This window comes from Phytophthora cinnamomi (genome assembly GCF_018691715.1).
Source record: "Phytophthora cinnamomi strain GKB4 chromosome Unknown Contig83, whole genome shotgun sequence".
Classification (NCBI taxonomy): Eukaryota; Oomycota; class Peronosporomycetes; order Peronosporales; family Peronosporaceae; genus Phytophthora; species Phytophthora cinnamomi.
This window is the reverse complement of record NW_027151016.1, coordinates 490,808-510,107: the sequence shown is the minus strand read 5'-3', so window position 1 is coordinate 510,107 and position 19,300 is coordinate 490,808. Positions and strand designations below refer to the sequence as shown.

Sequence of the window (19,300 nt, the reverse complement as noted above, 5' to 3'; positions counted from 1 at the left end):
AATAATTGTTTTCTCAAGTTGAAGATACTTTGTGTGTACCACCTCGTTCACCTATCGTAACACATGGTATGAATTAGCACAGTCGACGGATTTTCAGTGGGCGCCAAACGGCAAAAGGCTGGGCTGCGATGGCGATGGGGGGCGACGCGGCCGCGTTGGCCGCCTCCAGCATCAACCAGGGTGCGTGCGCGTCCCTCTCTCCCTGCTCTGCGTGTCCCTCTGCGCGCGGCGCGTCGAATGACGCCTCGCTCGTCGTCGCGCGTGGCGTGGGTCCCGCGTTATCGCCCGCCGTAAAGCGGAGGTTAATCCTGACGTTTTGCGCTAACTCGTGGCTGTTCCCGCAGAGCAACTGCTGCACGAGCTGGAGAGCAAGTACCTGAGCCTCAAGAGCGACTTCTCGCTGGCGGAGGGCGAGCGCCAGGCGCTGGCGGCGGACAAGAAGGCTGCCCGTACGTCCGGCACGGAAGGATCTCTGCCCCTAATTGCCACTGTCGCCAGCTAACCCGACCTGCTCTTCAACTGTAGTGGAGGCGGCCGAGCGCGGGACGAAGCTCGCGGCCGAGCGCGAGGAGGAGGCGCGCCAGCTCCGGCTGCAGCTGCTGCAGCTCGCGAGCGAGAAGGACGCGCTGGCCTTCAGGCTGCAGACGGCCTCGGCGCTGGCCGAGCGCCGCCTCTCGGAGGTGGAGGAGCTGCAGGCCGCGGCGAGGGAGCACAGCCGCCTGCTGGTGGACGCGCAGCGCCAGGAGATGCAGGCGCTGGAGCGCGCCGCCCAGCAGGAGGCGCAGGTGGCGCCGCTCTCGCACGCGCTGGCGCGCGCCAAGAAGGAGACGGAGGCGGCCCAGCAGCACTCGCAGTGGCTCGAGACGCAGGCGGCCGACAAGACCAAGACGGTGCAGGAGCTGCGCCTGGACCTGGCCAAGCACACGCACGACCTGGAGGAGCTCAAGCTCCGCAGCACGGAGGAGCTCACGTCGGCCAAGCGCCAGCTCGAGAGCGCGCGGCTGGCCAACAAGAAGATGGAGAGCGCGCTGATCAAGAGCAAGGAGGCGCTCAAGGAGCTGCAGGCCGCCAAGGTGCACGACGAGGAGGCGCTGCAGAACGAGCTGAACGCGCAGCGCCGCCTGGCGACGCTGTACCAGGAGTCGGCGGCCGACGCCTCTGCTCGCGTGACGGAGCTGCAGACGCTGTGCGACTCGCTGCGCAAGTCTCTGACGGACTCGGAGCAGGCGCTGGCTCGCGAAACGGAGCGGACGAAGGAGCAGGTGGAGCACCTCTTCCGTGAGCAGGCTGAGGCATCGGAGGCACGCATCCAGGCGCTGCAGGACGACCTGCAAAGCGCGGAGCAAAAGATCGAGGAGCTGGAGAAGAAGAAGATCTTCTCGCTGCAGACGGCCAGTGCTGTCGCGGAACTGTCCTCGGCCGCGGGCGAGGCGCACTTGGCAGCGCACGGTCTGACCCCCAAGCAAATGTACGACCACATTGTTGAGCTGGAAGAGACTCTTCAAGCGGAGCGGAGCGAAAAGGATAAGCTGCAGCTGTACATGGACCGCATCGTTAAGGAAGTGCAGGAAAAGGCCCCGGTTCTTATGGGTCTGCGTTTGGATCACGAACGCACGGTAGCTAGCCACACGCAACTGAGCGAGCGGCTGGAACAGTGCATGCAGGAATTGGCGAAGAGCAAGAGCAATGAGCAGCACGCCTGGAAGGAGAAGACCGCGTTCGAAAAGAAGTGCGAGTCGCTCGCTCAGAGCGTAGACGACCTGTCGCGCCAAGTTCAGCACTTACTTTTCCGCTCGCAGGATCAGCATCAGCAGTTTGGCAACTTCGGATCAAGCGATGTTGGGTCCGAAAACTTGGTCGTATTCAAAGACGTGGAGGAACTGCAGACGCGCAACCAGCAGCTTCTGACGGTTATTCGCGAGCTCACTGAGATGACGAAGCAAAAGGGCGGTGATAAGGTGAGCAACGGTATCAGCGATGTGGAGTCGACGGACTCGTCGGCGCACTTGATTATCACTGGTGACTCAGATGATGAGCTCGACCAAATCGGCGCGTCAAGTACGATTAAGAAACGTTTGTCCATGGCCCGCAAGGAAATTCAGGAACTGCGCACGGAGCGAGAGCAGGAGCGCGAGATGATCACAGCTATCGTGAAGCAGCGTGACATGTACCGCGTGCTATTGGCCCAGTCTGACACTAAATTCATTGAAGGCGGTGCCGCAGCCCCGGAGAGTGTGGCACCTGTGGAGAGACCTCACAACCGTCGTGGCTCACTCGACATTATTGAGAGCAGAAAGCTGCGTGAATTGCAGATGGAGTTTGAGGATTACAAGAAGGAGAAGCAAGCTAACCTGAAGATGCTACAGGAGTCTTTGGACCAAGAGCGCACCAAGGGCTCGGAGTCTAGGTTAGCGCAGATGCAGGCCCAAGTGGAAGCCACATGCAACAAGGAGCGGTATGAAGCGTCAGAGGAGCGATGCTCTAACGCGGAGAATGAATTGGTGCGTCTGCGGTCCAAGGCAGATCAGTTGAGCTCGCTCATTTTACAGCACCAACAAATGCTTGCAAACACCGAGGCCAAATTGGAAACCGCGACTTCACGCTTGCAGAGTCTTACTGTTGAAAAGGACTCGGCTACTCGTGAGACGGACTTCTTGCGAAAGAATGAGGAAAAGCTTCAGCAGGAGCTCACAACCCTGCGTCTCGATAACACGAATTTGCTGAAGCTCATGGAATCAACGCGTCGCATGGAAAGTGGACGTGAGGAGCGCGACCGCCGCGAAGTAGAAACTCTGGCAAAGAAGGTGACAACCCTCGAAACAAAGCTGCAAGACGCTTACGAGAAATTCGACGCAAAGGAGGCGACTTCGGGGGCGCAAGTGCTGGCTGCGGAAAGGGAAAAGCAGGCAGCTCTAGCAGAACTAGCTAAGCTCAAGGAAGCGCAAGGCCAATTGAAAGAGCAGCTCGCGCGTCTGGAAGAACAAAAGGCGGCTCTGGAGAACAAGTCGGCGTTGTTGGAGAAGGAGACCACACATTTGCGTGAACAGCTACGAAAGGGTGCTAGCGCTGCTGCTGCTGAGCGTGTTGCTGCGCTGGAGGTTCAGCTGCGTGATGCTCAGCGCGAAGTGCAGGCATCGCTTGTTTCAAGGAAGACATTGACTGAAAGTGTAACGAAGTATAAGGCGCTGGCCGAAGCGAGCGAGAAGAGTCTGACTGAGTTGTCGAGTGCCAGTGAGAAGTGGAAGCAGAGTGAGGCTGAAAAGGTAGAGGCACTCGAGAAGACCCGTGACCGCTTGAATGAGGAGCTAGCGAAGGCTCGTGCCGAGCTGAAGGAGCACATCTCCGAGAACAGCAGTTTGCGGGAAGAGATCGACCGAGCCGAGCAGGCGCACAAGCGATCAATCCTTGACACTACAGAGAAGCAAAAGATGTTGCAGTTTCAAGCTGACAGTGCGGTGCAACAGATGAACAATGTACGGGAGGAGATGGCACGGATGAAGCAAGATCTAGATAGTACCCAGGAGAACTACGAGCGCGAATTACAGCTTCACGCGGCTGAGGTTGCCAAGTCGTCAACGTCTCGTCGTGAGATGGAAGAGATCCGCAAGACTGTGCGTGAACGCGAGGCAGACATTGAAGTTTTGAATGCGAAGGTGCAATCCGTTGAGAAGGAGGCGCAACTTCAGTTGGAGACATTGCAGAAGCGGCTTGATGAAGCCACTGAAGCCAAGAATGCCGTTACCGAGCAGAACAAGTTGCTGCACTCCCAGCTTGAGCGCGCAGCAGCTCAGGTGCGCCATGCTCACGAGCAAGAGATGCTGAAGGTGGTTGGAACGCAGTCTTCTGCGTCAAACCAGGAAGCTGGCGAGGGAGCTACCACCTCAAGCACGCACGACAAGGAAATCGACGACCTCCGAAGTGTGGTCGCCTATTTGCGCCGTGAAAGCGAAATTGCCGAATCGAAGCTGGAGTTGTCCCAACAGGAAGTGCAGCGTGGCCGCGGTCAAGTCTTCAGCTTAGAATCCACTATTGAGCGTTTACGTGGTGAGATTAAATCTCTATCGGCAGCGGCAACTGCAACTGGCAAGCCAACAACAGCGGATGTGGCTGATGAAGAGAAACGTGTTGCCCAGTTGGAGCAGCTGAGCCTGTTGCGTGAAAGCAACGCCACGTTGCGGGACGAGAACCAGAAAAGCTTGGCAAAGCTTAAGGAGGAAGAGGTGAAGGTGCGCGATCTCGCGGCCAAGCTTGTTCCTCTGCAGAACGCCGAGGCATCCTTGAAGACACAGGTGGCGTCTTTGAAGCAGGAGGTCGAGACGCTCAATGATGCCAACAAGCGCTGGAAGCAGCGTGTTGACCAGCTGGTTGAGAAGTACCAGCAGGTTGACCCTGCCGAGCATGACAAGGTTATCGCCGAGAAGGAGGCACTGACGAAGGAGCTCACGGAACTGAAGGCCGAGCAGACTGCGTTGAAGGCGGAACTGGAGACCTTACGCTCGAGTGGTGGCAAGGAACTGGAAGAAGAGAAGAAGAAGGTCGAGAACTGGAGCAAGCAGTACGAGCGTATCAAGGGGTTCGCGAAGAACTGGAAGAACAAGGCTGAGGCGCTGACCAAGCAACTTGCTGAGAAGAACAAGGAGACGGAAGATCGTACTAGCACCATTTCCACACTGGAGGCAAAACTCAGCTCTGTCCAGGCGCAAATCAGCGCTGTGACAGCTGAAAAGTCTGCGTTGGAGACGAAGTTGGCAGCGTGCGAAGCAGCGAAGCAGGACAGTGTTGCTGCAGCTAGCGGTGCGAACGCGTCGTGGGAGAAGGAGCGCCAGACGTTGAAGGCTCAGCTGGAGCTAGAGGCCAAGAAGAGTACACAGTTGAAGGACTTCAACGCGCGTCTAATGTCTGGGCTGAAGAGTTTGAAGAAGGAGAACAGCGAGCTCAAGGACCATGCGGCGGCTGCTCCTTCCCAGCCTGCAGCGGCGCACGAGAAGACACCGGTACCTTCTCCGCCTGCGTCACCTCCGCATGCGCCTCCAGCCACGGCTGCCACACCGCCGATAAAGCCAGCCACAGCCCCGGCTCCGTTGTTTTCATCTCCAAAGCCGGTAGCCAAGGTTGAACCGGTGGTGGCACAACAGCCGAGCACTGTTACGTCTGAAGCGAAGCCCGTTGTTGCGCTTAAGCCCGCGTTTGCTGCATTCACAGCCACCCCAGCTGCTCCTGCCGCCCCCGCTGCTCCGTCACCTCCTCTTATTTCTTCGACAAGCACGGTTGCCACGACAGTGACTACAACGACGACTACAGCTGATGTCACACCTGCAACAACTGCAGCAACATCCTCGACGATTGTTTCGACCTCGAAGTCTGCGGTACCCGCTCCTGTTCAAGCGTCCCCCCCTGCTGCTTCACCTTCACACCTGCCTGCACCTTCGGCAGCATCGCAGCCAAAGGAGTCAACGGAAAGTGCCACTGATGGCGGCGAGTCGGGCATGACGGCCGAGGAGAAGCTGCGTCTGTTTGCCCTGCGCTCTATCAAGAAGCAGGTGGGCGGTGCAGCACGCTTCACCCCAACGAAGGCTCCTACCCCGCCTGTTGCGGCCGCTGAAGCCAAGCCTGCAGCTGCAGCTAGCGAAACAGAAAGCAAGACGTCATTGGGGAGTAGCGGGCAGTTTAAGCTTGCTTCCGGGACGGGCTTTGGTGCGTTCGGATCCGGCGGCGCAGGCGGCCTTGTGTTCGGCAAGCCGGGTATCTCGCTGCCAGTGCCGTCACCGCCGTCCCCGGGCGCCTCGCATCCGCCGCACTTGTCGCTTGCTGGAGAAAGCGCACCCCCTGAGGCCTTGCGCCGTAGTCAGCGGCTCGCGCGCTTCGCGGCTGGCGGTGACGCCGCTGCCACTTCGATTGCGGCTACCGCTGCTGCAGGAAGTGCTCTGACGAAGCGGCCGCTGATTGATGCCACCGAGGGCGCTTCGTCCGTGCAGAAGGTGGCGAAGACCAGCGAAGACCAGACCACGAAGACCACGACAGTGACTACGACGATCACCACGTCGAGCACGACGACAGCGTCTGAAGGCAAGCAGGAGGAGGACACCCCTGCAACCCAGGCAGATACGACGGAGACGCAGCCGACGCCTCCGACGCAGTAGGAGACGCGAGGTGAAGACAAATCCTCGCCTGTTTAACATGAATACAACTACCGACGTTTGCCTAGGGACGCAGCTTGCTGCACCACCGACGTTGAAGCCCAGGCGAGGTGCGTGGTTGAAGCTGATGATGTCTGTGTGTGCAGCAGGGGCGACAGAGCCACAACCGAATCAACCTCACCGGAGTCACTAGGATATGATCAAGATCGTGCCCGGCAGCGACGGCACGCCGCTCAACGTGCTCGAGTACGAGGAGTATGCGCGGGAGTATCTGCCCAAGGCCTCGATGGACTACTTCGCCTCGGGCTCGGACTCGATGGAGACGCTCAGGGAGAACCGCGAGGCCTTCAAGCGGCTGGTGCTGCATCCTCGAGTGCTGCGCGACGTGTCCAACATGAGCACGAGCACAACGCTGCTGGGCCACCGTATCGGCTCCCCCGTGTGCGTGGCGCCCTCGTCCACCCACAGGATGGCGCACCCGGACGGAGAGATCGCCAGCTCGTCGGCGGCAGCGAAGGCGGACACTTGCTTCGTGCTGAGCACCATGTCCACGACGACACTGGAGGACGTGGCGGCGGCCAGCAGCGAGGCCAACACTGACGCTCTCAGGTGGTTCCAGCTCTACGTGTTCAAGGACCGGCGTGAGTGAACCGTGCCATGCTGTGAACTGAGAGGTAGACGACATGCTGTGCGTGGACTAACTTAACTTGCCTTGTTGCTGACAGAAATCACCGTCGGGCTTGTGCGCCGCGCTGAGAAGGCTGGCTACAAGACCATCGTGCTGACGGTGGACGCGCCGGTGCTGGGGAATCGCGAGGCGGACGTCCGCAACCACTTCAGCGTCCCCAGCCACCTCACGATGGCCAACTTCGGGCCGCAGAACGCCACGACGGACTACGCCGACTACGTGAGCGACCTGTACGACCAGACATTAAGCTGGAGGGATGTCGAGTGGCTCAAGAGTATAACCAAGCTCCCCGTCGTGGCCAAGGGCATCCTTACACCCGAGGACGCAGTGATGGCGGTGGAAAGCGGCTGTGAAGGGATCTTGGTGTCGAACCACGGCGCCCGGCAGCTCGATGGAGTGGCGGCTACGATTGACGCGCTGCCTGCCATCGTTCAAGCCGTTGGCAACCGCGCCGAGGTGTACATGGATGGCGGCGTTCGTCGCGGCACGGACGTGTTCAAGGTGAGCTCCGCCCTGGTCTTCTCACCAACGCTGTTATGCCGACTCTGTGTTGCTTGTATCTTGTAGGCGTTGGCGCTTGGAGCTCGTGCCGTGTTTGTGGGGCGACCCGTTCTGTTTGGCCTCGCCCACAGCGTACGTGGCCAAGTTGGTGGCCTTGTCTGTTGCTGGTGCCAATATCAACTTCTCGCTTTGGCTCTGCTTGTGCGACAGGGTGAAACAGGGGTGTCTAGCGTGCTGCGCATCTTGAACGACGAGCTGAAGCACGCCATGCTGTTCTCTGGTACCGCCTCACTCGCTGACATCGGGTACGTGTTGTTGCTGTTCTTGCTTGACACGGTGCTGTTTGCTGTAGAAACCAACGTCTTTGACGTTTGCTCTGCAAGACCCGAGTACGTTCGCCGTGGGCTTCCTCCACTACCGTCGTCGCTGTGAGGCTAAAACTGCAGCACGGGAATTGCTGTCAGTGGTTTGTGCGATCTTGTTGGACAAACAGCACAACGACAAAGTTGAACGAGTTGTTATTACTGCTTTGAATATCAACAGAAGTGAGCAGCACCGGCGAGTTGTAGTCGACTAAACAAGCTTCTTACAGCGACGACGGGAGCGGGGGCACACCGCGACGCACGTACGCAGGGCTGCGCAGCAAACGACATTTCGGTGAGCTTCGTGAGCAGAAAGCAAGGCAAGACTGCGCTTCTAAGGCGTTCACGTACCCAATGTCGGCCAGCTTAGCGGTGCCAGAGAAGAGCATGGCGTGCCTCAGCTCGTCGTTCAGGATGCGAAGGACGTTCGACACCCCTGCCTCGCCCTGTTCATTAGACAGCATCACACTCTTAGTTCGAAAAACAAGCTCAGCACTGCAGAGGGAAGCGCAACTTACACTGTGGGCCAGGCCGAAGAGAACGGGGCGACCGAGGAAGACGGCGCGCGCGCCGAGCGCCAGCGCCTTGAAGACGTCCGTGCCGCGACGAACGCCGCCGTCCATGTACACCTCTGCACGGCCGTCCACGGCCTGCACGATGGCGGGCAGCGCGTCGATCGTGGCGGCCACGCCGTCCAGCTGCCGGGCGCCGTGGTTGGACACGAGGATGCCTTCGCAGCCCATGTCGACGGCGATCTTGGCGTCCTCGGGGCTGAGCACGCCCTTGACCACGACGGGCAGCGTGGTGATGCTCTTGAGCCACTTGACGTCGCTCCAGTTGAGCGTGAGGTCGAAGAGCTCGCTCACGTAGTGCGCCAGGCCCGAGTCCTTGAGGCTGTTGACGCCGTGCTCGTGCTCGCCGCCCACCTCGGCGAAGTTGGCCATGGTGAGGTGGCTGGGCAGGCTGAAGCGGTTGCGCACGTCCGGCTCGCGGTGGCCCAGCATGGGCGTGTCCACCGTGAGCACGATGGCCTTGTAGCCGGCCTTCTCGGCGCGGCGCACGAGGCCGCGCGTGATCTCGCGGTCCTTGAACACGTAGAGCTGGTACCAGCGCAGCGCGTGCGGGTTGGCGCGGCTGTTGGCGGCCGCCACGTCCTCGAGGCTCGTGGTGGAGATGGTGCTGAGGATGTAGCACGCGTCCGCCTTGGCCGTGGCCGCCGTGCTGGCGATCTCTCCGTCCGGGTGCGCCATGCGGTGCATGGCCGAGGGCGCCACGCACACGGGCGACGCCACGCGGTGGCCCAGCAGCGTCGTGCTCGTGTCCATGTTGGACACGTCGCGCAGCACGCGCGGGTGCAGCACCAGCCGCGCGAAGGCCTCGCGGTTCTCCCGCAGCGTCACCATGTCGTCCGCGCCCGACGCGTAGTAGTCGAAGGCGTTCTTGGGCAGGTACTCGCGCGCGTACTCCTCGTACTCGAGCACGTTGAGCGGCGTGCCGTCGCTGCCGGGCACGATCTTGGGCATGGCGAGGGACTCGGGGGCTGGAGGCGGAGGGCGGAGGAGGACGAGGAGCTTTTCGCTAGCTGGCGCGTTGGGGAATGGGAGGCCATGGAGACGGCGGCTGCGACCTGCTTCAACCTTGCGTACTGGGCGTTTAACGACGCACTTTCGGCCAATGGCGGCGCTCGACCAATCTCGCCGATCACGGCGTGGTTTGGATGGAGCGAGGACGATGCACCGGACGTCACGCGGAGGGCCTTGCTGCAACGATGGGGGGGAGTGGCTGGTGGTTGCTGTGGCGGCGTGAGATCGCTGCGGTCCAGGTTGAAGTGCAAGGCAACTTCAACGTCTCCACTACGAGCCACGGACTCGACACAAAGAGCGCAATGTGTGACACGTTGCGCTCTGGGCGAGGTGATCATTGCTTTCCCGTCAGGAGGAACGCGGTCATTTCATGCGGGAGTTCCTTGGAGAGGTCCTTGTGATTTTTATACATGCAGTTTGAGCCTCGACATCAGCCTCGTAAGACATCCACGTCCTTCGACCAGCGCCCGACAGATATCTACCAGTGTAGGAAAAATGAATGCTGCCTCAAGGAAGGATGACTGGGATGCCGCTCGTGGTGTCTTGAAGCCGCTGAAGAGCGTAGCAACACGCAAAGCGGCTGGGTACAGCACTGTGACCACGACACCTTGCAATCTCGCATCCGATGCACTCTTTGCGCGGATATCGCGAGCTGACCATGCGCGTCTACCCCCCCCCCCCCCCCCCCCCCCCCCCTCCCCCGTATTACGCAGGAACATATTGGTTTCGGATGGAGCAAACCACGGACAGTTCGAACTACAGCAGGAATGTCAACCAAAAGGCTTGTCAGCACTGCGGCAGGTTGTTACGGTGCGAACTGCTGCGTCTGTCACGAGGCTTTCTAATACATCCGACCTAACAAGCGCAACGAAGATCTCTACTACAGCTGTTGCTTTCTAGCTACAGCTTGGCGGGCGATGTCAAGCCGTGGGCGGCATCCATGCATGCATGACCAGCATCCTGCTGCGCCGCTTCAAGATCTCGCCTCTAAATGATAGTACATTTATGGTGTGGTGCACCCCATACTGGTTTACCTTGCGCCCAGTATGCTCACAGGCGGTCTGCGCGGTCCGGACCGGTCCGCTCATGAGACGTGTGCGGTCCATGCCCTCCATTCTTTACCACCGACGAGAGAGTCGATACTCGATACTCCAGCAGCCGAACGGCCCATTGCTCAAGAAGAAGTCGAGGACAGCAGATCAGCAGTCAGAGAGAAAGAGAACCATGGGCGGCAAGGCCAAGTTCAAAAAGCACACGGCCGCGGACCTTGAGCGCCGCCAGAAGCAGGTGAACAAGGGCGGAGGCAAGGCTGGCGCCGCCACCCGCGGCGTCGCCAAGCTCAACTTCACGTGCGACATCTGCATGGTACGTCTGTCGCCAGCACAGCGATAAAGCCGCAGCTACTGCCGCAGGAGCAACAGATCTCGACATTTGCAGAAGCTGACCTTGTTGCGTCTCCCCTGCCTAACAGAGCGCGTCGCCCGACATCAAGTCGTACGAGCAGCACTACACCAGCAAGCACCCGAAGAGCTCGTTCGACCGCGACTCCATGATCGCCAAGGCCGAGGCCCTGCGCGACTCCCAGCAGGACCACACGGTCAACGGCTCGCACCACAAGAAGAAATAAGCGACTCGGCTGCAGCTCTCGTGGATGGATGACGGCGAGGGGCGTCGCCGGCCTGGCTGACTGAGGCCCCTTCCTTGTCTTTTTCTTCTATACGTGTTGAGCTTCCACGCCTGCTCTCGCTCTGCAGCTGGTCGTTGTGCCCGAGCGTCCGCTGCAGACGACGCGACTGCGGGCGGGGCTTCGCCGCGGAGATCGAGCGGACGCGGTCCGCGTCGCCCCAACCACGTCAGAAACCCAGGCCCATCTTGTATTTAGTTGTAATATCTAGCTAGCATTCCATCGGCAGCGCTCGGCGCAGCAGTAGCCACGCGAAAAGCGTCAGGAGAGATTTATCAATTCAACTTGATCCTCTTGACGTTAAAGTTCTCGTTGACCAGTGAAGTGATCGGGGCATGAATATGATCGTGCCGAAAAGTATTGATAGCTAAGAATTTGTTTCAGTTCAGCAGGTCTTATAATAATACAATTCAGTATACTAAAACGCCAATCACCTAAATAATTACCTTTAGGACTGTTGCGACGCCAATCACCTAAATAATTACCTTTAGGACTGTTGCGATCTTACCGCCAAGCCTTCTTCTTTCAATGGCGACAAAACCTATCGGAGTCGAGAAATCTTATTACCGCTGCGGGTGTGCGTAAGATTTAGATCGCATCGTGTCTGAGATGAAGTATGCAATGCTGCCTTGTTGAGCTGTGCAGTGCGCCTGTCGTTACAGGTGATAAAACTGGCCGAGGACGGTTGCAAATGCATCCCTTAGGAATGACAACGAGCTACGGCTACAAGGTCCACAGTGAAATCTGTCCACAAACTTTGCTGTAACGTTACAGTTATGACTCGTTACCATCACTTACTTGGCAGCTTTAGGTTTTCGTCACCTAAAGCTATCGAGTACTGCATTAGAGTAGCTCATGTATGTCGTGTCCGGCGGTGGTTTTTACGTAAAAACGGATTTAGTAATTACGGCCCTCTGGGCCAATCACCGCGCGCGAATCCGCGCTCGCCCCTCGCCGCACACTTGTTAAAGCCCCCTCGCGCCTGGAGCCGCAGAGCAAGAGAGACCTGCCAGCATGCTGTCTGCCACGAGCCGCCTCGCCGCCCGCGCGCTGCACACGTCGTCGCGCCTGTCGGCCGCCGCCGCCGACCAGGCCGCCGCCACGGCCACCAAGGTGACGCTGAACCTGACGACGCCCTACCAGGCCTTCTACAAGGGCGCGGAGGTGGACCTCGTGCAGATCCCCGGCGTGATCGGAGAGTACGGCGTGACCGCCGGCCACACGCCCGTGCTGTCGCAGCTCAAGCCCGGCGTCATCAAGGTGCACGTGGAGCGCGAGAAGGACGTGCAGAGCTTCTTCACGGCCGGCGGCTTCGCGCTCACGCACGCCAACTCGGTCACGGACATCGCGTGCGTGGAGCTCGTCAAGGTGGAGGACATCGACCCGGAGGCGGCCCAGGCTGGCCTCACCAAGTATCAGGCGCAGCTGGCCTCGGCCCCCGAGGGCTCCGAGGAGAAGCTCAACGCCCAGATCGGCGTGGACACCCACGCCGCCATGGTGGCGGCCGTCGCGAGCAACTAGACAAAGTGACGTGACGACTTTTTAGCAGCCGCGGGACGGGGACGCGGAGCCCCCGCCACCTCCACAGCAGCAATTAATTACACCAGTCAAGTCCGTCGCCGTGTTGTTAGGCGCGTTCGCTCGAGTTCGCTTGTCTTCTCCTGGTCGGTCGTTGGCTGTCGCTGCAGGAAGGATCGCTGGATACGCCCCAGCTTGAAGCAAAATGGAGAGCAGGGACTGCAGCCTGGTAATCAGGCACAGTGATGCTGCGATGGATAGGGAAATGAGGACGGTGAGCCGAGCGGCCACGCACAATATGACAGGCAACTTTGAAACTAAATGGACAGGTCGCTGCTGCTGCGAACGACTGCTTCGATGTAGTTAGTAGTCGGGGTGGCGTCGTTGGTCATTCATGCCGCTTCGTATTGACAGGATCCAGCATGCTTCATGTTCGCCCTAGATAGGTTTTGTAGTTGCAGTCGGCCGTTGTGAGCTTGAGGAGTCGCAGACATAAGCGGATCTTTAGACGTAGTAGCTACAGGCAGCATGGCCGACATGGAGATGACGCCCGGACGGGCCAACCAGGTGATCAAGGTGGTCATGCCCACTTACATCATGGCCCCCACCGAGGACGAGCGGTGCGACCTGCTCCTTCCTGCTCATGGTTGATGCCGCTGCGCTGACTTTTGTCTGTGCCGCCGCCAGCTTCCGGCGCAAGAAGGTGTGCAACATCATCTCCGAGTGCATGGCCAAGGAGCTGGATGGCAAGGAGTTCGACGAGGCGGACTGCAAGGGCTGGAGCACCGCCATCGCGGACGCCGTCAAGGCCCGCATCCACGCTGAGTGCAACTTCCCGCGATACAAAATCGTCGTGCAGACTTTCATCGGTCAGCAGCGACTGCAGGACGTCCGCATCACCTCGCGCTGTCTCTGGGACAACGACCACGACAACCACGCCTCGGCAGTGTTCAACAGCGTACGTCTTGACTGGCTTTGAGTTACAGTGTCACTTTTGGGCTGACGTTGATCCCACTTGCAGCAGCATATTTGGTCGACCTGCGTGGTGTTCGGCTTCTACGCCGACTAGCACGAGGTGCAGCGATCACAACAGTGACAGAACTTTTGTAGGCGTAAGAAAACTCGACAACAAAGTACATGTTTTTATCTATAAGTTATTTCTTTGGGTTCGTGGGCATATGTACGTACGTAGTAGTGATAGTAATGGTAGTAAGTGGTAGCGACGCTGTGCTTCCCCTTTTGCAGTGTCGCGGCAGTCATCTTGTGGTAGTCCTGTCGCCGTCAGCGTCGCATCCAGATTGACTTCTCTTGCGCTTCCTCGATGTTCCCTCGTCTCTGCTTAGCTGGTTACTTTTGCTGGTTGTTGCGTGGTCGGCTGCTGCTGAGCTTGGTTCACAGTCTTCTCCTTTGGCTTCTTCTTGGCACTTGTTCAATGTCGGGCCCTCCCAAAAACGTAACTGGGCCCGCGGTCATACTTTACATCTATCCACATTGTCCAAGCAGCAGCAGCAGCATCAACCATCCAAAACGCTTCATGTCCCGAAAGACTCCATAGTAACTTGACACCGCCATCAGCACCAGCGGGACACAACGCTGCAACCCTCCTCTAAGAGGAGATTATGCGCCACCGTTAAGCATCTCCCACGTGATTTGCAGGTCGAGGTCTCCCTCGTGAGTGCACAGGTGCTCCATGTTGGCGAGAATGAGCTCCACCTCCAACTGCAGCTCGCTGATCTTCGGGTACGCGATGAACTTCATGGACTTGCCGTGGCACGCGTCCATCGCCTGCATTTTGACGTTGATCAGCGCATCACGTTCCGTGGGGCCGTCGCCGAGCGAGATGACATGTCGCGGGATGCCGGCCGAGTTCTCCTCGCCGTACGACTCCCAGACTGGAAACACCTCGTTGTTGAAGGCCTCCACCTTCCACCTGCGCGGGCAGTCCGGGTACAGGTACTCGTACGTGGAGCGCGCGGAGATGACTTTGATGCGCGTGTGGAAGAACGGCACGAGCCGAGGCATGAAAAGCGAGGCCGACAGCTCGACCCAGCCGGTCTCGGCGGCCGTCACGATGACCACGCGGCCGTAGGAGAGTGCCGTCTCCAGCAGCTGCACGACGGACTCCTCGAGCTCTTTGAGCTCGGCCTGCACCTCCTCGGGGATGTCGGGCTCCTCGTTAATGTACTTGGGGCAGAGGCCCAGCTTGGCGATGGCCGACGACGCCATGAGCGTGTCGTCTGAAGGCGACAGAGCAGAGGGCGGCGAAGGTGAGAATTACCAGCAGCAATTGAGAGAGGAATCGGCGGACGCTTACCCCAGTCGAAGAAGATGACGACGTCCTCCGGGTCGTGCTTGCTGGGCGCGCGCGGGCTCAGGATGGCGCCGACGTCGTAGCCGTCGAGCGAGAGGCTGCTGCGCGCGTCCTCGACGCACACGTCCGCGCTGCTGTTGGTGTTGGGCGCCATGGGGCTGTAGGTCAATGGGGCAGAGGCAAAGTGGCGAGCGCAACGTCGGAGGCGCCAAGTCGCTCGTCTATGCAGCCGAGCGCGTTATGCGAGTGACTGAAACCAAGCAGCAAAGCAAAGCACAGCAGCGGCAATCATTAGCGAGCGCGTCCTCGTCCTAAAGGCGGCAGGCCATGCGATGCAGGCGGGCATAGACCGCTGCGCACTCACGTTCGGTCGCCGCTGCGCTGCGAGAGTGAGGAGGAGGAGGGCGTCGGTCGCCTCAAAACCAGAACTGACTCGAGCGGAGGGGGTCAGTTGCGGCAAAAGCGACTGCGGCGCTCCCATTGGCCAAAAGGCCGACCGGAGACTGGCTTTTCCGCGCACGCGCTGCGCTCGCCTTGATGCCATCCCTCCCTATGCCGCCAGAGCTGCCTGCCTGCCTGGCCGCTGCTGGCTGCTGCTGGCGGCGACGGGCTTTAATGTGGGCGGGCCGGAGCGCCGCCACGTCCCAGACTAAAGAGTGCTCAAGGCAATTGCTGCCCCGCGTTTCATGTCGTGGGGCGGTGACGAAGATGCGCTAGTCGGTCGCAGCGCTGCGACACCGGCCCGATCTCGGGAAAAAAGCCCGCCGCACTTGATTGCCGAGGCTTATTCTTCGTCTTAGCCGGAGGCAAGTGCAGCTCGATAGTGCTCCCTCACCGAACTCTTTCCGCCTCTTTGCGAAACTGCAAAAATCACTCGTGCGCGCGGGTAACTGCGTCTGCAGCAGCCAAGTGTTGCCGCTGGCGCGAAAGCACGCGAGCGCAAGGCGCAAAGGCGCAAAGGCTCCTCCACCGCCGCCGCTGAGCTGCCTCGCAGCCTCGAACGTCATGCCGGTGCTCGCGGCGATGAGTCCATCGCGCCAGCTGGCTCGCCTCCGACTTTCGGGCTCGGGTTAGCGACAGGTTTGTGGCATCTGGCCACATGTACGGACCCGCGAGTACCACATTGGCGGCCGACGGTCGCGACGGCGCTGCAGGGGCTCAGATGACAGCGAGAGCGATGGAACTACGGCCATCCAAGAAGATGTGTGGACGCAAGAAGCATGAGCTGCTGGCCCTCGATCTATCAGTTTATATTCGCCCCTGACACTTGCCGACGCGGACTGCGCTGCCACATTCGGAACTCGCAGAAGTACGAATGTGGCACCGCGCACCTCTGATGTGGATGTTACTAATGTTCGTTTGATCCAACTGTCCCGAAACTTTGAGTCGAAGCCTCGGGCAAGATGCAAAGTCTCTCTCGGCCAGCATCTTGGCCGAGATGCACCTCGCATTCGCATCGCAAGTGTAGTCGTAGGCTACCGGTTTGTATTTAGCTTTGTGCGCATACACTACGTCGCGAGTGTTCAGGCGCTGAAAAAATGGAGACGATGCTGGTTGGTTGTGTGGTATTAAAATACGAACGACCACGTGAGGATTTGTCTCGTTGCGCTCGTATCCGGACAGCAGCCACACCACGATGTGTCCACGATTACCAGGCAGCAGTAGGGCTAGCAGAACGTGTACGTATGGCGGTTGGCATGCCTCTTGTTTTCTGGCAGGACAAGTGCACGCGCTTCAAGTTCCACCACGTGTTCAACGTAGATCATCGGGTAGAAAAAGTCGAGCGGACTTATCGACGAAAAGCGAGTGCAGCGAACAACAGCGCTCGGTTCAAGAAGTGAAAAATCCGCAGCAACCGTCGAGGTGACGACCAGCGAAACGAGAGTATCCACTGCAACCAAGCTCAAGGACAAAGATGTCTTGTTGATTTTGTACGGCGTCGTCTATCGACCACTTCGTCCGTGGCTGGCTGCTACACTTACTACGTCGCGTTACTTTTCGCCGCGACGACCAGGCTCCTCCACCTTCAGCAGCTTCTCCGGGTTCACCTCGTCCCACTCGATGTTGATAACGCGGTTGATGAACTTGGTCATGTCGCTCTTCTCCGGTTCGTTGCTGCGCTCCTTGAACACGTTGTAGCAGGTCTTGCACACGCGCTTCTTGTCGCGGTTCGCCGCGCCTCGGCGCGTACGGCCGGGGAAACCCATAGGGAACTTGACCATCTCGACGTGCAGTGCAGAGCACTCCGCACAGCAGAGGCGTCCGCAGTGCGTGCAGTTGTGCTCGCGGTAGCCAAATTTGAACTTCTGGTGGCACAGCATGCACTCGGACCGCTCCTTCCGCGTGATGTACGTGGGCGGGAAGTAGATGTGAGAGATCAGGAGACGCAGGTCCTTGCGGGGCAGCTTCTCGAACACGCTCTTGCCCTCGGCGTCCTCCACGTCCATCTTGGCGCCTGCACGGACCAGCGCTCCAGCGATGTTCAAGCGTCCGGTGCCGATGGCAGTGTGAATTACGGTCTGGCTGTCGTGCATGTCGTTCGGGTTGGCGCCGAACTTGAGGAGCATGCGAGGAATGATCACGGTGTCATCCTTCGACGTGATCACCGAAATGATCAGCGGTGTGAACTTGCGGCTGTTCTTCACGTTAGCGCTGGCACCGCTCTCCAGCAGCAAGTGCACCATGGCCGGCGTCTTCGTGGCGGCGAAGTGCAGCGCCGTGTTGCCCTTGTCATCCTCGACGTTGATGATATCCTCAACCGGCTTATACTGCTCCAGAATCACCTTCACGAGCGGCACCTTGCCACTCTTGACGGCCAGATGCAAGCCTGTCTGGCCGTGGTTTGGCTCGCGGTTCAATAGAGCCTCGGGGCCATCCACACGCAAGTGCTGCACCACGCCACGGAGGTTGCCCTTCGCACACATTTCGTGCAGCGTGCCAATCGGGTGGCTCTTCATGATCGGGGCCGTGCTGTCCATCGTCACACGCACCGACGGCCGAGGCGCATCGGTGTTGTTCATGGACGAGTTAATCGAAGACACCATCGAGCCTGCGGACATGTCGGAATGGCGAACCTCCGTAGACACGGGGTGCTCAACCGGGGTGAAGTCGCTCACGTTATCGACCGCAGCGATACCCGTAGCTTCTTCCGCATCGGGAAGAATCGGCACGGCGTCCGCGTTCGTTTCAACCGAGAAGTGACCAAGCATCGCCACCGTCGAGCCGCTCTTGTCACGCTGGAACTTCTCCTTGGCCTTGCTGCGCTTGTCCTTCTTTTCCCGGACCTCTTCCTTCTCCTCTTCGTCGATCTTCCAGCCGTCATCAAGGTTGGCGTCGACGTCGAAGCTCTCCTCGCGCCAGGAGTCGCGCGACTCGCGGGAAGCACGCACAGACTCGTCCTCCGAGTCCTCGAAACCCAGGTCGTTCACGCCCGACGTGAGCACCAGGCCATCTAGCTCGCGGAGCTTCTCCTCTGGTGCAGACTCGCGCGGCGAAGCGGGCTGCTTCGGCGCCTCCTCATACACCGGTTCATCGGCAAACATAACCGGCTCGGGGGCAGGCGTCGGCGCCACCTTGGGGGCGGCCGGCTTCGGCGGCGAGTCCATCATCGTCTTCGTGGCCGGCACCTTGGCGCTCTGGCGCTGCGGTGGCGCAGGTGGCTCCGGGAAGTCCGATGGCGTCTTGTGCACGGGCATGGAGGAGCGATCCGGGTGAGCCGGCGCCGCAGGGGGCGGCGTGTACTTGGTGGAGCCCCGCTGCGAGCCGCGCGGGTACGACGGCGGGGCCGTGGAGCCCATGGGGCTGGTCGGGCCCTGGTTGGCGCTCGTGATGACGTAGGTGCTCTTGCGGGGCACCGACACGGGCGCGTGGTCCGTGACGGGCGAGAGCTTCTTGAAGCGCAGCGTGGCCGGCAGGTCGCACACCTGCAGGTAGGCCACGACGTCGTCCAGCGTCATCTTGGTCGTGTCCTTCATGTTGATGGAGAGCAGCAGGTCGCCGGGCCCGACGTTCTTGATGCCGAAGGGGAAGCCCTTGCCCGTGACGCGGCTCACGGCCACGCCGCCGTCCTGGCCCTCGAGCGTCGTGAGCGCCACGCCCAGGTCGCCGCCCTCCCAGATGAGTTGGTACTCGAGGATCTCGTCCGTGTCCGAGTCCACCACGGACTCCACGAAGCTGCCTACCAAGTCCTGGTACTCGGCCGCCTGCTCCTGCATCCAGTCGGGCGCGTCGCCCGCGTGCTCGTCGCTCATGGTGCTCGCCGTCGTCTACCGCTGCTGCCTCGGGGGGAACGACGCCGATCCGCTTGTGACGGACCCAGGGGCTCCTCGAAGCCGAGAAACCACTGTACACAAAACGCACACAATCCACACTTGAAATTTGTATCCGAGACCGTTACACACGCCCCAACGTGCGAGCGAAAAAAATCCTGAGTGACGTGGCCGACCAATCCACTTCAAGTGATATCCACCTGGCCAAGTGATATCCGCTGGGTAGCGATGGCTTCTTCTGCGCGCTT

At 59.8% G+C, this 19,300-nt stretch overlaps 8 protein-coding genes across 8 annotated transcripts; 5 read left to right on the top strand and 3 right to left on the bottom strand.

Annotated features, from left to right (window-relative positions):
• Positions 1–128: 128 nt before the first annotated feature.
• IUM83_11315 (putative nuclear mitotic apparatus protein) lies at positions 129–6,140 on the top strand (the record flags this gene model as incomplete). Its single annotated transcript, XM_067935865.1, has 3 exons — positions 129–180; positions 345–449; positions 526–6,140. 3 exons carry the CDS (start codon positions 129–131, stop codon positions 6,138–6,140), a joined length of 5,772 nt encoding a protein of 1,923 aa, XP_067784998.1.
• Positions 6,141–6,333: 193 nt separating this feature from the next.
• On the top strand, positions 6,334–7,758 carry IUM83_11314 (Peroxisomal (S)-2-hydroxy-acid oxidase; the record flags this gene model as incomplete). Its single annotated transcript, XM_067935864.1, has 5 exons — positions 6,334–6,778; positions 6,863–7,326; positions 7,393–7,458; positions 7,537–7,631; positions 7,710–7,758. 5 exons carry the CDS (start codon positions 6,334–6,336, stop codon positions 7,756–7,758), a joined length of 1,119 nt encoding a protein of 372 aa, XP_067785095.1.
• A 154-nt stretch (positions 7,759–7,912) lies between these two features.
• Positions 7,913–9,211, bottom strand: IUM83_11313 (Peroxisomal (S)-2-hydroxy-acid oxidase; the record flags this gene model as incomplete). The annotated part of the gene is made up of 3 exons (XM_067935863.1): positions 7,913–7,961; positions 8,040–8,134; positions 8,207–9,211. The coding sequence occupies 3 exons, from the start codon at positions 9,209–9,211 to the stop codon at positions 7,913–7,915; spliced, it is 1,149 nt and encodes a 382-aa protein (XP_067784997.1).
• A 1,284-nt stretch (positions 9,212–10,495) lies between these two features.
• On the top strand, positions 10,496–10,898 carry IUM83_11312 (Zinc finger protein 706; the record flags this gene model as incomplete). The annotated part of the gene is made up of 2 exons (XM_067935862.1): positions 10,496–10,636; positions 10,743–10,898. The coding sequence occupies 2 exons, from the start codon at positions 10,496–10,498 to the stop codon at positions 10,896–10,898; spliced, it is 297 nt and encodes a 98-aa protein (XP_067784996.1).
• Positions 10,899–11,969: 1,071 nt separating this feature from the next.
• Positions 11,970–12,476, top strand: IUM83_11311 (ATP synthase subunit delta'; the record flags this gene model as incomplete). The annotated part of the gene is made up of 1 exon (XM_067935861.1): positions 11,970–12,476. One exon carries the CDS (start codon positions 11,970–11,972, stop codon positions 12,474–12,476), a length of 507 nt encoding a protein of 168 aa, XP_067785093.1.
• A 525-nt stretch (positions 12,477–13,001) lies between these two features.
• Positions 13,002–13,542, top strand: IUM83_11310 (Outer Dynein Arm Light Chain 2; the record flags this gene model as incomplete). Its single annotated transcript, XM_067935860.1, has 3 exons — positions 13,002–13,093; positions 13,161–13,431; positions 13,495–13,542. 3 exons carry the CDS (start codon positions 13,002–13,004, stop codon positions 13,540–13,542), a joined length of 411 nt encoding a protein of 136 aa, XP_067784995.1.
• A 548-nt stretch (positions 13,543–14,090) lies between these two features.
• Positions 14,091–14,938, bottom strand: IUM83_11309 (Protein Kinase; the record flags this gene model as incomplete). Its single annotated transcript, XM_067935859.1, has 2 exons — positions 14,091–14,710; positions 14,788–14,938. The coding sequence occupies 2 exons, from the start codon at positions 14,936–14,938 to the stop codon at positions 14,091–14,093; spliced, it is 771 nt and encodes a 256-aa protein (XP_067784986.1).
• Positions 14,939–16,775: 1,837 nt separating this feature from the next.
• On the bottom strand, positions 16,776–19,034 carry IUM83_11308 (myosin-like protein; the record flags this gene model as incomplete). The annotated part of the gene is made up of 1 exon (XM_067935858.1): positions 16,776–19,034. One exon carries the CDS (start codon positions 19,032–19,034, stop codon positions 16,776–16,778), a length of 2,259 nt encoding a protein of 752 aa, XP_067784898.1.
• Positions 19,035–19,300: the final 266 nt, after the last annotated feature.